Genomic DNA, 14,297 nt, shown 5'->3' with positions numbered 1-14,297 from the left:
TGCAGACATACACCCACCCAAAAAGGTGGCAGTTAACAGGGATTTGAACCAACCAAAACATAGCAGTGTTCTTTAAAAAAAACATGCATAGCTTAGTACAATGAATGTGTTGTTCTCCTGATCAGTCCACATACATTACTGGACTGTTTAGCTTTGATCCTTGTGTATTTTATGGCACCATTATTACTGATGAGACAAACCCATTGGTTTAACAGTTTGAATATTCTCCTATTATGTTTTTTCATGTAGAAAGTTACATTCTGAACCACCGAGGCTCAATAAGAAAAATAAATACTGGAATGGCTACAAGACGATATGAACGTTATTTCTTCTGAACTGGAAAATAAACAGACTGAGGCCCAACCAATCCCAAACCATTTTTTTTCTTCAAATATATATAAAAACACTTGTCTATCGGTTTTTCTGCTTTCAGGTTACAGACACCATCAAAATACAGATTAATTTATAGAAGTGTCTCACAGACAACAAGTACAAAAAGAGCACAAAATAAAAGTTTGAAAAATAACTGTCATCAAGGTATTTGAATGCATTTGTAACAACACAAAAAAAATGAAACACAAAGCAATCTTAGTGCTGTGTGGACAATGATTTTTTAAGGTGCAACGTAAACACTGACGTTCATTAATACATTCCCTGTGAAATATACAGTATGTCTTTTTCAGAGATTAAACCTTAAAAAATATATATTCATCATCAAATCATTGCTATTATGACTTTACTTAAAACCCCCAGAGAAGATGCAAATGGATAACATTAGTTACTAATGACGTTTGTTTAATATTATTTTCATACTTTATTTTTTTGTACTTTGGTAACTGGGTACACCTTCACAGAAATAAATAGTCCGTTACGTCCCTTTCCCTTAAAATTGTTAGCACATTTTTAGTATAAGTGTACATTACCATGGACGGGTGTTCTACTTCAAGCGGCCTACATTACGTTTTAAAGTGCCAGGGAGCTCTAGCATGAGGGAAGACCCAAAATTGCAGCAGGAGCACATTTCCTTAAAATGGCGGAACAGAAAGAGTTTGCCCCAAAATGGCAGAGCAGGCAGACATTTGGACGGAGATATAGTACAGGACTTCCCCATGCAGGCTGATACTAACTTCGGCACCGTTCCAATACTTCAAAATGGATCCTTTCTCCCCAATTACTTAAAGGAAGGGAGGAAATAAGGAAGGCTTTTTAAACTATTGGAACAGGGCCCTACAGTACATCTCACACATAGGTGCCCAAACATTGCTTACATTACCCACACCACGAAGGTAGCAAAAATAAATCTGTTTTGTTCAAAGGTTACGATCTAAAATGCTCGACACGGTAAAGGCGACAGTGAACCCACACACATACAGTCCCATATCATAACTTTACAAAATAAGATGTAATGAATTCAGTGCAAAACCACTTAACCATTCCCTTTTGTCTTATTATGTTTCTAAACATACAATACTGATGTTCCCTTATCTAATGTAATCTTAATCAATATAATGCAATTCCTCATCTTTGTTGACTGTACTGTTATTTTAATTATTTGTTCATCCTGTGCCATTATTATATGTGCAGTAAATACCAAACAAGAAGTTTGCCTCACAGGAAAATGACGTTATTTGATCCTGATTGAACTATGGGAAGTAGATAGTACCTACACATGGTGATACAGTACATATGTAATAACCTGGCATAGTAAGCCTGTCCCTTTAAAGTAACTGTCCAGTGTTTCCAGATTTCAATTAAATATGACCTATAATTAATGACAATATGAGTGAAATAGTTTTCCTTCCATTTTCTAAAAATTAAATATGTAAGAAAGCTGCTTTTCTATGTTGGAATGGTGTGGGCGTACCCCAACAACAGAATGGTGTGGGCATATACCGGTCATTAAAAATATTTATGTGAGTAGACCGCTGATTGGCCTGCTCATCCTCCTCAGGAGGATGACATCATCCTCTATGAAGAAATAGCAAGCATTTTTGAAACAGTCTGTTTGAGATACATGTTTGAAGTGGGGGTTTTGAAGTGTCAACAACATTATTTAGGCATGAGTTAACAGAATACAAACTTCTAAAAGTGAGATTTTCACTGGACAGTTACTTTAAAACACTGAGCTGCATTTATACCACAGTCGACTTCTGGAATATGCTGCAGATATCTGGAGCAAGTGAAAACAATGGTTTGAAAAGGGCCCGGTGAAGTGCACTGCACTTAAAAAGAGTGCACTTATCTATCCCATGTGCAGTCAGGAGTTGACTTCACTTTAACCTTGCCTGGCCCACATTAGGGCACCAAATTCATGGATACATTTAAAACAGACACTAAAAGAATCCTTAACAACAATGTAGTCATCCACAGTAGTAATAATAATTTAATATCAATAATAACAACTTAAAATCTAAGGGAGGGGCATGCGGGGGGAGGGTTGTACAACCCAGTAGTGATGTGGCAGTCTGTGATTGGCTCACTCCTGGCAGGAAATGACTTGCCAGACGATGATGTGGCTGCGTTCTGGTTTGGCGGGGGTGGCCTGCTTCATGGTGGGCTCCGATAGGCTCCCATCCACCTCTCCTACATCGTCACCTGTTAAAGAGAGATACGTCATATAACGTCATACCCACACACACACACTCACACTCACACTCACACACACACTCACACTCACACTCACACTCACGTCTACTCTACTCTATTCTACTCTACTCTACTCACCCATTCTGAAATCGATGTAGCCTTCTCCTCCACTTATGACCAGGAAGGTTTTGGCATGTTCAGAGGTCGCCGTGTCAGGCGACTCAGAGGCGGGGTTATCCGACCCAGAATCCCATCCGTGTCCGGGGGGCGGGATCACCTGACCTGGAACAGGAAGTTAAGTATTGAGCACTTCCTGAGTTCAATACTCAGTCATGTTCAGGAAGAAAACGGAATGAAACATTGCAAAATGTTTCTCGTTGCACGCCCTAATGAACACTACCCCTTGCTGCTTACCTGGGACGGCTGCAAAGAACTTGACTGCGTCTCTGTGTCCGTGGAAACACAGCTGTGCCTGTGCCATGGAACAGTAGGGCACAAAGCTGCCTGGCAATGTGCTCTCCGTGCACTCCTCACTGTACACCCGCACGGCACCACCAGGGCGATTTGGCACTGCACCCGCTGTCTTGTTGGCTACAACGTCACAACAACAACAAGACAACTATAGAGTTAAAAACAAAACCTATAGAGTCATGCGGTCAGGAAAAACTCCTGGCCTTAACTAAATAATTTCGTAACTGTAATGTTTTGCGAAGTGGATCCATTTAGCTTGTTATCCATCCATAGCAAGAGGCACACTGCAAATATATACCACATCTCCTCAGGCCTTATTGCTTAATTATACCACAAGGCCATGGGTGCACTATGATGACATCACAGCCCAGCTCTTGCCTGGAGTGAACAGACAGATGACAGCACGTGTCATATGGAACAAGGGGGTGAAATGTGACTCAGACAGAAAGAAAAGAGTGATTGTGAAAACGGGAAGAAGAGTGAAAAGAGGAGAGAGAGAGCGAGAGCGAGAGAGTGGGATTAATGGAAAGGATATTGTAGATACTGAAATGTCACGTCAGTAACTGCAAGGCCATCCTGAAAACACATACAGTAGACCCAAAGCCTAGGTCACGCTGTAAAAATGCTACACTTGGAAAGGAAGGAGTCATTACGATATTACTGAACGGAGTGTAACATTTAGCTACAACAATACAGACAAGTTAAAACAAAAATACATGTTATGGGTCGTCAACAGAGCGACAATGACTGTGATTACCCGGCACAGACAATGAAGCAGTCAGTTGGGTCTGTCCGTTTGTCTAGCTGCATAGAGAGAAGCAGAAACCAAACTGTTGTTGTGCACTAGAGTACAGGAGACTGTTGGAGAGGAACAGAGGTTAGGGAGAGACCAGAGACCCACTACTAGGATCAGAAACAACAGGCAGGGAGAGACCAGAATTGACCAAAGAGCACAAACCAGGCCCAAATACATGGAGAGAGGGGGATAGAGAGATAGAAGGGTAGAGAGGAAAAGAGGAGAAGATGCAGCTATATGGAACTGACTAGGAATAGAAGCACTAGATAGAAAGGGCAAGACAGCTAGCAGGAAAGAGTAAAGGAGGAGAGAAAGAGAAGGAGACTGGGAAGAGACAAGATGCAAGAGAGGGAGAGAAACAGAGTGGTAAAGAAAGAGAGAAATCTGGCTAAGCTTGCTGTATGATGGAGACTCACCCCTGAGGCCCCTCAGTAAGACTCCATGCTGAGGAGAACCTATAGCTTCAGTGAAAGAGGGAGGAGAGGAGGAGGGATAGATGGGCAGCGGAGGAGTAAAGAGTCTATGAATACCCACTCTCTCCTTTACAGACAGCTGACTGGAGCTGTTTCATTCACTGTATGAGTGTTAATTAAGCAGGTTGGTATTTATTGGGATGACTCATGTACTGAGGCAGCTCTGCAGAGTAGCCACTAGCTGGCACAGCCACAAAGACATTCAACCCTAACTTTAAACACACTGCTAACCTTATGCCTAACTTTAAATTAAGACCAAAAAGCTCATCAGTTTTTATGCATTTTTACAATATAGGCAATTTTGACTTTGCAGCTGGCCCATCAAGTGAAAATCACTCAATAAACGTCAACCTGCGTGAATGAATGGGCCAAGTTAAAGTAAATACACCTTTTCACCATCCAACAACTTAATATGGTGGCTTGAAAAATATTTGTTGATCGTTCCGTTGTTATAAAACTTGGTATTTTGAGGGACTTTAACGTTTTCAAGGGGCAAGGAACAATGAATGACAGAAGGTGAGGAGGAGGCTATTTTAGATGACTGAGATGTAGCTTGTGTGGGCTTACCTTCTGACAGTGGGATGGAGATGATAACTCCATTTCCTGTTCCCACCCACAGACGGCTACAGGATATCATGAGGGCTGTGATCCTCACGAAGGAGAAGCCCAGTTTACCCGTACCTAGAGAAGGGGAGAGAAGAGAGGACAGGGTCATAACACTGCTTAAACTCAGGCTAAATTGACAGTTAAACAGTGTAATGTACACTGAGTGTACAAAACATTATGAACACCTGCTCTTCCCATGACAGACTAACCAGGTGAAAGCTATGATCCCTTATTGATGTCACTTGTTAAATCCACTAGATAAAGGGAGGAGACAGGTTAAAGAATGATTTTTAAGCCTTAAGACAATTAAGACATGGATTGTGTATGTGTGCCATTCAGAGGGTGAATGGGCAAGACAAAAGAGTTAAGCATGGTACTGTTTCAATGATACTGTAAGTGTTTGATATGATTTTCGATTGCACTTGCATTGATGTCAGAGTGGTTAGAGCCTGAGTCCCAGGCCATTAGCAACCTGACGGTCGTTAGCGAGTTGGGTACTACCAAAGCATGTCCAGAGTGCATACGAGGAGATTACCGTGACTCAACGGTCATGTGGAATTTGACTGCGGTCATGACTCATGACTGCCGGTGTGGCAGTAATACGGTCACCGCAAGAGCACTAAGCACAATCGTTCATTCGTGTATTCCCCATGCATTCTATTGAAACAAATGTATTTTTCATCTATCATTCTAAAACTCCTCTGTTTTGTCAATGTCAATACTTCATGCCAATAAAGCTTTATTGATTTGAACAGTGAGTCAATGTACAGTACCCAGCATCTTGGAGACGTAGGGCTCTATGTCGACGTCCTGGAGGTGCTGGTAGGTGTGGGCGTGGAACAGTCTGAGGGTGGAGTCCAGGCGGATGGATACCCAGATCCCATCTCCCACCCAGGCCAGCTGACGCACCTGGCTCTCCTTTCGGGGGTGTGCGTCAAAGAACTTCTACACAAGGGGAAATAGATAAGATAGCATTATAACCATGTTAAACCAGACTCTATCACTTTTAGATATTGCACAGACGTCATGGGCCGATATACAGTGTATATTCTATTTGATTGTAGTTCTACTTTTGAAAGAATACACAAATGTTAGATCACAAGAAACATAAGACAATGAGATCTCAAAGGACAAAGTGGGCTGGAGTTATTCTAACCTATGTGTAATAAGTCACCAAAGGGGCGATATCAATTTCATGGATGAAAGGCTTAAAAGTAGAACTACAACAATTAGAACAACAAAACATCTCAAAACCAAAAGGGAGATTATACAATAACTTTAGTGTAATTTGCTGTGGGGAAAGTCATAAGGATTCACATTTATCTAGCACTTTTCCAAAACGCAAAACACTTTACACTGTCCCCCCTTCCACCATCAGAAGGTTTACAGTATAAACCGTGTCAGATGATGTACCTCTATCCTCATGGCCTTGGGTTGGATGACGTAGATCTTGTTCCTGTAGCCACACCACACCTTGTCATGCACCACCGTCATACAGCGGATAGAGTGGTGCGGCCGGCCCAGGTCTAGTAGGTGGTAGTTGGTCAGATCCCACTGTCCGTCTGCATAAGGGAGAAACACACAGAGGTGAGAAACGATATGCTTGTGACACAAAATAGCTGCCAAGCTGTTTTACTTGAGGGAGCATCACAATAGCAGGTTGACGTTTATTAGAGTCTGGTCCTGGAGGCAGAATTTAGCGATTTCTGCTAGATAGGCCAGCTGCAAAGTCAAAATTGTCTACAATGTAAAAATTCATGAAAACACACATTTGCTTTTGGGTCTTAATTTAAGGTTAGGGTTAGGCATTAGGGTTAGCATTGTAGTTAAGGTTAGGGTTAGGCATTAGGGTTAGCATTGTAGTTAAGGTTAGGTTTACATTTACATTCCATTTTAGTCATTTAGCAGACGCTCTTATCCAGAGCGACTTACAGTTAGTGAGTGCATACATTATATTTTTTATACTGGCCCCCCGTGGGAATCGAACCCACAACCCTGGCGTTGCAAACGCCATGCTCTACCAACATCCCTGCCGGCCATTCCCTCCCCTACCCTGGGCCAATTGTGCGCCGCCCCATGGGTCTCCCGGTCGCGGCCGGCTACGACAGAGCCTGGATTCGAACTAGGATCTCTAGTGGCACAGTTGGCACTGCGATGCAGTGCCTTAGACCACTGCGCCACTCATATTTTATTACTTTGTGGCTGGGCCAGCTAGAAGATTCATAATGGAAAATGCTAACCTGCATCAGGAAAACGCTAACCTGCATCACAATACGGCTTGAATCAATGCATCCTTACCCAGGCCTCTGTGGAATATAGCCAGAGTGCCGTCCGCCAAGGCAACCAGGACTCTTCCTCTCACATGCCTGCAGACAGAGAGCACACATACACATGTCTGGTGAGATATACATGGCCTGAATACTCACTACAAGACATGTCTGTCTCTCTTTGGGGAAACTTTGTGTGTGAAATAATCAATTAATCATATCAACATCGATCATGTATATAAATGACCTTGAGTAAGAGCGGAGTCCTCAGAGTACTCACACTATGTTGAGGATGGAGTCCTTTAGCTTGATGGCGTGGAGACACTTCCTCCACCGAGCCACAGACGAGTGCACGTACAAACTAGAGAGGGAGGAGACGGGAGGAGACAAAGATTTTAAAAAACACAATCCCCAAATAAATGGGGAAGATTGGCTACAGATAATTATACAGATCAGGATGCATAAACAAACAAAATGATTAACAGAGATATTACAACAACAAAACATTTATAATGTGTTTTCTTTTTCTTGATCAGAGAGATCCTACTGTATATTCCATACTCATTTCTTTCTGTGTGGCCCTAGTGGCCCCTGGTGACCCCTCCCTTGTCCTCACCATCCATTCTGGGCCCCCAGCCACATGGTGGGCAGGGCACTGCTCATCCTCTGGAGGTCCTCCCCAGCAGGGAGCATGTCGTCAGGAAGAGACGCCTCGCCCTCCACCTCCTGGTCCCTGGGAGACAGAGAGAAAGACAGAACAGGGCTGGTGAGCTTTAGTGTATCAAACACACATTAAGAAAGTCATACATTCTGATATTACGCACATGTATGTATTGCTGAGCCAACGTTTCAGCACCCAGTGCCTTAAACAAGGGACCAGGTCATGAGGTCAGGGAACACTACTGGTCCTACTAACTAGTACCAGGTCAGACGGTCTCACCTCTGTGTGTCTGCAGTGGAGGACTCGTGGTGGCCGGCTCCCAGAGGGTCTGTGAACACGTGTTCTGTGTAGATGCCTGGCTGACTGATGTCCAGCCCCTGGCTCTCCTCCCCCTCCTCTGTAGCCTCTGTGGCCTCTTCCGCCGTGGGGACCCCATCCTCCGCCGGACTGGGCTCTCTGGACAGATCTACTGTTGGGTAGAGGTAGGGGGAATATATAGAGAGGAAAGATTACAGTAAGTATGCATTAGATACAAAAGGATGATTGAGAGTGGAACCCAGGGCATACCCCAGTTTTAATGTGTATGAAAGTGTGAAAATGCCAGCACTAAAACCTCTCATTCAACTACTCCTGGTTTAATCAAATGGTATAGTTTTGGTTAGGAACAAACGCCTACAAACACTGTAACTCTCCAGGACTAGTGATGGAGGTGGCCACTGCTATAATGTCCTGAACTGGGGCTAGTTCCTGTGTCTGTGTTACCTGAGCTGTGCTGGGCCGGGAGGTCATTGACCCCTGCGTTGGCCAACTGGAGGACGGCGGTGGTCCCTTCCGTTGCCATGGCGCCGTCACTGCCCATGGAGCCCAGACTGGCCACGCTGCCCGTCAACGACACGCCATCAACTGGCCCCGCCTCCTGGTCCTGGGGTACAGGTAGCTCCTCCCCTGCAGGGTAGTCTGTCTCCAACACACCTGAGAAACAGACATGTGAAAACACACAGAAGCGAGCACACACACACACCCTCCCGTTATATTCATTCCATTCCAGACATTACAATGACCCCTTCATCTGACTGAAAGTAACACCAGCCAACACTGACATACACAGACCCATCTTGAAACATACGTACTATATTAATACTATAAATCCCTCATAAACTGTACACAAACATATATACACAAACATCATACACACCTGGTATGCTGGCGATGCAGAGGACGTGTGAGTTGCAGGCGTAGAAGCTGTCCAGCAGGTCAGAGGGCTGGTTGGCCTCCAGCACCATGACTTTAGTAGAGGAGTGGGTACTGGTACAGATCCACACCCTGCTGGACATCTCATCCTTCTCCTGCTCCTGGTCACCTTTCTCCTGCTCCTGGAGCAAGGACAGGACAGACTGATCATGAGCAAGGGCTCCATTATACCATGACTAGTATGTGGAAGGGCTAACAATGTTGACATGACTGAGCCCTGTCATGAGGGGTTGAGGCCAGTGCAAGTAAATATGAGAGTTTGAATTTGTGTCTGTATGCATTATTATCCAGTCTTCTTTCTCCAGTCATTTACAGTACAAGCTCTCTCAAAAACAGTAATAAGCTGTTTTAAACACACTTATATTGTATAAAGTTCCAACATACAGTACTTTTGTTGACTGATATACAAGCTCCCAAAAGCAGTCATAAGTTTACATATACTATCCTTTGATCCTGATGAGACACTCCCCTTCTGTCAAGGTGCTCAAGGTACGGGTTCACCCCCTTGGCCAACTTGCTCAAAATCCCTCCCCCTTACCTTGTTCTCTGTCTCTAATTGGTCCAGGCTGCTCACAGAGCCCTTCCTATTCTGTCCTTCCAACATGGACCCTCCCTCTCTGATTTTCCCTCCTGACAGGTTCACACCCGCAGCACACCACAGCTGCAGACATATCAATAAATCAATCAATCAATCCAACTTCAACGTAAACCTGATTTAAATTGCATTTAAAAAGCTCAATACACCACAGGAGGTTGGTGGCACCTTAATTGGGGAGGATGGGCACGTGGTAATGGCTGGAGCGGAATGAGTGGAAAGCTATCAACAACATCAAACACATGGGTTTGATGCCATTCCATTTGCTCCGTTCCAGACATTATTATGAGCTGTCCTCCCCTCAGTAGCCTCCACTGCAAAACATGTATTATACTTGTGTATGACAACTTGGTATTCAAATGTTGCATTGCGCACCAAAGTAACACTTGTTTTCACAGATCAAAATTAAGTTAACTTATTCCTAGTGTGTGCTGTGCTCACCTTCATAGAAGCATCTTTCTGGTCCAGGGGCCTCAGGTAGACCGGCACAGGTAGGTTCTTCTCTTTGTTCTCTGTTGGATCCCCGTTCACTACCTGAAAGGACACATAAGATTTGAAACTTGGAACATCTCTCCCTCTCTCTCTCTTCCCCTCTTACCATAGATTTGCTGGGTAGACTCCATCCGTGGGCCTGTACCTGTCCGTCCTCCTTCTGCATGTGGGCTTTGACCTGTCTGTACTGGGCCTTCTTTTGCTCCCTACGGGACGGAGAGGCGCACGGGTCCATTCTGACAGGGAAACAAGACAAAAAGGCCTTTCATTACAAACAACTCCATTATGAGCCGGTTTGCTGAATCCATATCGCGCTCAGCCCTGGACTAGAAAGGAATAAGGAGAGCTACATCAGTACTAACACATGACAGAATGAGTGCGGTGAGGCGGGGGGTGTCACTACTCACTCCTCGTTGAGGAAGTCGAAGGCCTTGGACTTCTCGATGGGGAACTGGGAGAAGGTGCTACTCCTCTTCTTCATTCCCCCTCCTGCAGGGGGCGTGTACTTCACCTCCCTCCCCTGGGACTCCGCCTTCTTCATCACTGCTGTGCTGGAGGCGGATGCGCTAAAGAGACGGCTGAAACTGCGGGGGGGGTTGAGGGAGGAGCAAGGCCAGGGGTCAACCACCAACCAACAGTAAACAGTCACCCACCACCACCACCACCACCACCATCACCTCAAGTATAGTGAAGTGAAGCATGCTGCGGATTTGGGAACGTTGATTGACAGAGCCAAGGCCCACCCACCACAATACCACTCGTGGCCCCTTAACTGAACGGGAGTCATACATATTAATATACAGTATTATAAGCATACATACAGTACACTAGTACTGTACATTAGGAAACCTACACCTGTGTATTTCTGTATTTGTGTACAAGTTATTATCTGAATGTTAATAGCAGATAGTAATCTGATAGTGTGGGAAAGATCATAATCAATCAGATAGATCTCAATACAGACTCCATAACATGTGACTACAATGAGCTCCACAGCACAGTAAGAGGAAAGAGCCCCATGTTAAGACCAGAGAGTTAGTCACAGTACAACTCACAGGGATGAAGGAGGACACCTCTGTCAGTTGATCAAAAGAAGCATGCAATTATATTTTTCATATGTCTAAACAGCATACTGTAATGGACAGTATATCTTAAAAGAGAGCACATTAATAAAGAGTTGGCCCTCTTTATATCTCTGCATTACAGCAGGTTATAGGCCTATTGCAGAATGAAGCCCTTGTCCATAAATTGTCCTCTAAACAAATACAACTTCTGATAAACTCAAAGAGGACATGAAGGTGATACAATCAGCTGACATAGACCTCTCCCTCTCAGCAGTCTTTAAGCAGACTAGCAGGACAACATAAGGCAACAGAGGCAGGCGGGAGGGAGGGCAAGATAATCACATTAGATTGGATGGAAAACGTGAAGAGAGTAGTACACATCCAGGATATGTCTATCGTTCAGGGGACTGTAGCAGACCTGGGTTAAAATATTATTTTAAATCGTTCAAATACTTTTAAAGTTTGCTTTAGCCTGCATGGACTGCCAGGTGGGCGGGATATGCGCAGTTGGGAATGTTCTATTGGTTCCATTGCAATAGGCAAGCTCAATCAAGCAAAGCTAAAGTATTTGAAAGTATTTGAAATAGTATTTGAACCCATGTCTAGACTGTAGTTACTGTACGAAGGGACAAGAGAAGGATGGCTATGACTTTTTAAACGTTTACCTAATGCTGAACATTTAATAGCACATCCAAAAAGAAAGAAAACAGAGATGGAATTTCCAGAATGTTAGCATATTATATCATGTTGTTATTGTTAGATACATCATATCAGAAATTCATATAATTTAACATGAGTTATTTCATGCAGGTAGTCATTGAAGGAAAGATTATTTGAGACTGCTTACAATTGCCAGATGCTAGATTTCTTCTTCTCAGTAAAGGAAGGGTTTTCTCTGGAGGCTCTGGTAAGACAACACAAGATGGCATCAGGTTAAAGGGATAGTTCAGTAGAATTTCTTATGGCATTGGTTAGTTTAACAAAACCAAAGTGTGGATTGCAGTCACTCCTTGTCCATAGTCTGCTTTCTAAGTAAGGACATAGTGATCGAAATATGTAATTTCTAGTCTCACGAGTGGAGCTTAAAGAGTGTATATGAAACAAGGGAAACGCTTCACCAGGCAACATAGTATTATGTTTCATTCTATTTATTAATATTTGATCCCCCAAAAACTAAAAAATATGAATTTTAAAACAACAGTTTGCAAAGTACTTTTGAACATTCTGGACGTTTGGCGTTCTGCAACAATGGACTTTGTCATCACTCTGGGAACCAGTCAAGCAACTGCAGCATATTACTATAGCAGAGGCCATAGAAATAACTGTGAAAAGGAGGAATATTTTTAATGAAATCCATAGTCCATTGTCTAACAGCTGAATTAAGATGGACCTGCCTATTCCTTCATATAGGTATCAGATTCTATAAAAAATTAATCTATATTTTGAGCATCCACATATGCGAAACGTCTGTATGATCGATGGCTTACGCTTCAAATTTGCAACATTGATCATGCAATGCATGCGCAGTCTGGAGCTAAATTGGTGGCCATAAATTGACCTACTCTCTTGGATAATAATCATGGTTGAAAAATTAATCATAAACTAATTTAGGTCTACCGGAACATGACAGCCAGCCAAAGGTAGGCTATATTTTTTTTAACTACTTTATTAATTTATTTAAATTACCGTAGCATTTCTGTTGTCAATACTGCGACCACAACACAGTAGCCTAGTAGATGAAAGGTGGCTGTGGTGCTGAAATGTGGAGACTAGGGCTCAAGTCTATTACAAGCGGCACCCGATCCATCAATCAGAGCGTGTAGATGCGAGAAGGAATTATACAACGAGCAAAGTGATCATGCTGTTTGTATGGGACTGCTATGAAAGTGAATTGTGTTTGCGGGTGATCAGGGGTGTATACATTCCGCCCATTCTGTTGAAAAAAAATATTTTACGGAAGCAAACAGAACAAAACGGGGATAAACATACCAGAATTTGTCAAATAGAAACTCTTGTTTGCAACTGTTTGGACTAATGATTACACCCTAGATCAGCTAGATGCAGACAAGAGTGTGCAAGACGGTATTGAATGTGTCACTGTCTGTCACCTTGATTACTCTAATTTTGCTCTCGACCTGGGCACTTTCATTCATAGGCTAGGTTGTAGCAACCTCATGATGGGTACAGGGAAAATGTTAGTATCATGTAGTAGCCTAAACCTATCGATGTTACATTGAGCTGGGTGAATGGAATATGAATGACAGTCATCCAATATGATGTAATAGAAATAAGGCCATGCTCATTTAAAAAAATTGCCCTCCCTGATCTTAAAACGGCACCGACCGCCACTGACTCAAGTGTATGGCAGTGGCCTAGTTTCAAGTCTAGCATTCAGGTTAATGTGCAGACATAATTGACCGAATAGTCTAATTGGCCATATTGTTTAAAAAGACATGGCTAGCTGAGGGATTGCATTGTATGCTGGGTCTATTCTATTCCCTTCAATCCTCCTCTCTCCTCTCCTTCTTTCCATCCTCTCGTGTTCTGTCCTCTCCTCTTCTCTTCTTCCCCCTCCCCACTCCTCTCCTCTCCTCCTCCTCCTCTCCTCCTCACCTGATCATCTCTGTCCACCTAACAGCCTCCTGTAATTCCATCAGTCTCTCCTTGTACTGGTTCCTCTCCATGAGGACTCTAGCCATCTCTACCCTGGTGAACCTCTTCCTCTGGGCTGTAGGAACGTCACTCTGGAACACCAGAGAGAGAGGGTGTTTTGTAGTGGTCAGACATGCCAATCACAGTAACAATCTGAATGTTAAGGAAACTATATTTTGCAGCAATATGATAAAAATATACATTTAAAAGGATTACAATACAGAAAAGGGCACCACTATAGGACATGAAGAGGTCCAGTCATATTATACAGGACAATGTTCTACATATGGTGAGATACTCACATCCTCCTCCTCATTTGTCTTCCCTTTCACCTCCTCCATCTCCACACGCACTCTGGAAAAACACAAGAATTGGTTCAATCA

General features: G+C 43.4%; 1 protein-coding gene across 6 annotated transcripts in view; it reads right to left on the bottom strand.

Annotated features, from left to right (window-relative positions):
• Positions 1-1,941: 1,941 nt before the first annotated feature.
• LOC121568833 (C-Jun-amino-terminal kinase-interacting protein 4-like) overlaps positions 1,942-14,297 on the bottom strand; it is a 43,649-nt gene continuing 31,293 nt past the window's right edge. For 3 of the 6 annotated variants that reach the window (XM_041879272.2, XM_041879275.2, XM_041879274.2), the window contains 21 exons: positions 14,217-14,268; positions 13,876-14,006; positions 12,110-12,166; positions 11,928-11,933; positions 10,606-10,782; positions 10,305-10,434; positions 10,148-10,240; positions 9,650-9,772; positions 9,056-9,233; positions 8,623-8,832; positions 8,140-8,329; positions 7,816-7,932; positions 7,480-7,560; positions 7,231-7,298; positions 6,346-6,494; positions 5,706-5,877; positions 4,894-5,007; positions 4,270-4,314; positions 3,001-3,177; positions 2,725-2,868; positions 1,942-2,595 (listed from right to left, as the gene is read on the bottom strand). In XM_041879272.2, coding sequence (XP_041735206.1) covers positions 2,477-2,595; positions 2,725-2,868; positions 3,001-3,177; positions 4,270-4,314; positions 4,894-5,007; positions 5,706-5,877; positions 6,346-6,494; positions 7,231-7,298; positions 7,480-7,560; positions 7,816-7,932; positions 8,140-8,329; positions 8,623-8,832; positions 9,056-9,233; positions 9,650-9,772; positions 10,148-10,240; positions 10,305-10,434; positions 10,606-10,782; positions 11,928-11,933; positions 12,110-12,166; positions 13,876-14,006; positions 14,217-14,268 — 2,533 coding nt within the window. In that variant the 3' untranslated portion in view covers positions 1,942-2,476. The remainder of the gene's footprint in view (positions 2,596-2,724; positions 2,869-3,000; positions 3,178-4,269; positions 4,315-4,893; positions 5,008-5,705; positions 5,878-6,345; positions 6,495-7,230; positions 7,299-7,479; positions 7,561-7,815; positions 7,933-8,139; positions 8,330-8,622; positions 8,833-9,055; positions 9,234-9,649; positions 9,773-10,147; positions 10,241-10,304; positions 10,435-10,605; positions 10,783-11,927; positions 11,934-12,109; positions 12,167-13,875; positions 14,007-14,216; positions 14,269-14,297) is intronic. The other 3 variants (XM_041879273.2, XM_041879276.2, XM_041879277.2) reach the window with 2 other exon arrangements.

This window comes from Coregonus clupeaformis, unplaced genomic scaffold (assembly GCF_020615455.1).
Source record: "Coregonus clupeaformis isolate EN_2021a unplaced genomic scaffold, ASM2061545v1 scaf0119, whole genome shotgun sequence".
NCBI lineage: Eukaryota > Metazoa > Chordata > Actinopteri > Salmoniformes > Salmonidae > Coregonus > Coregonus clupeaformis.
The sequence above is the reverse complement of the archived record's forward strand: the minus strand, read 5'-3'. Positions and strand labels throughout refer to the sequence as shown.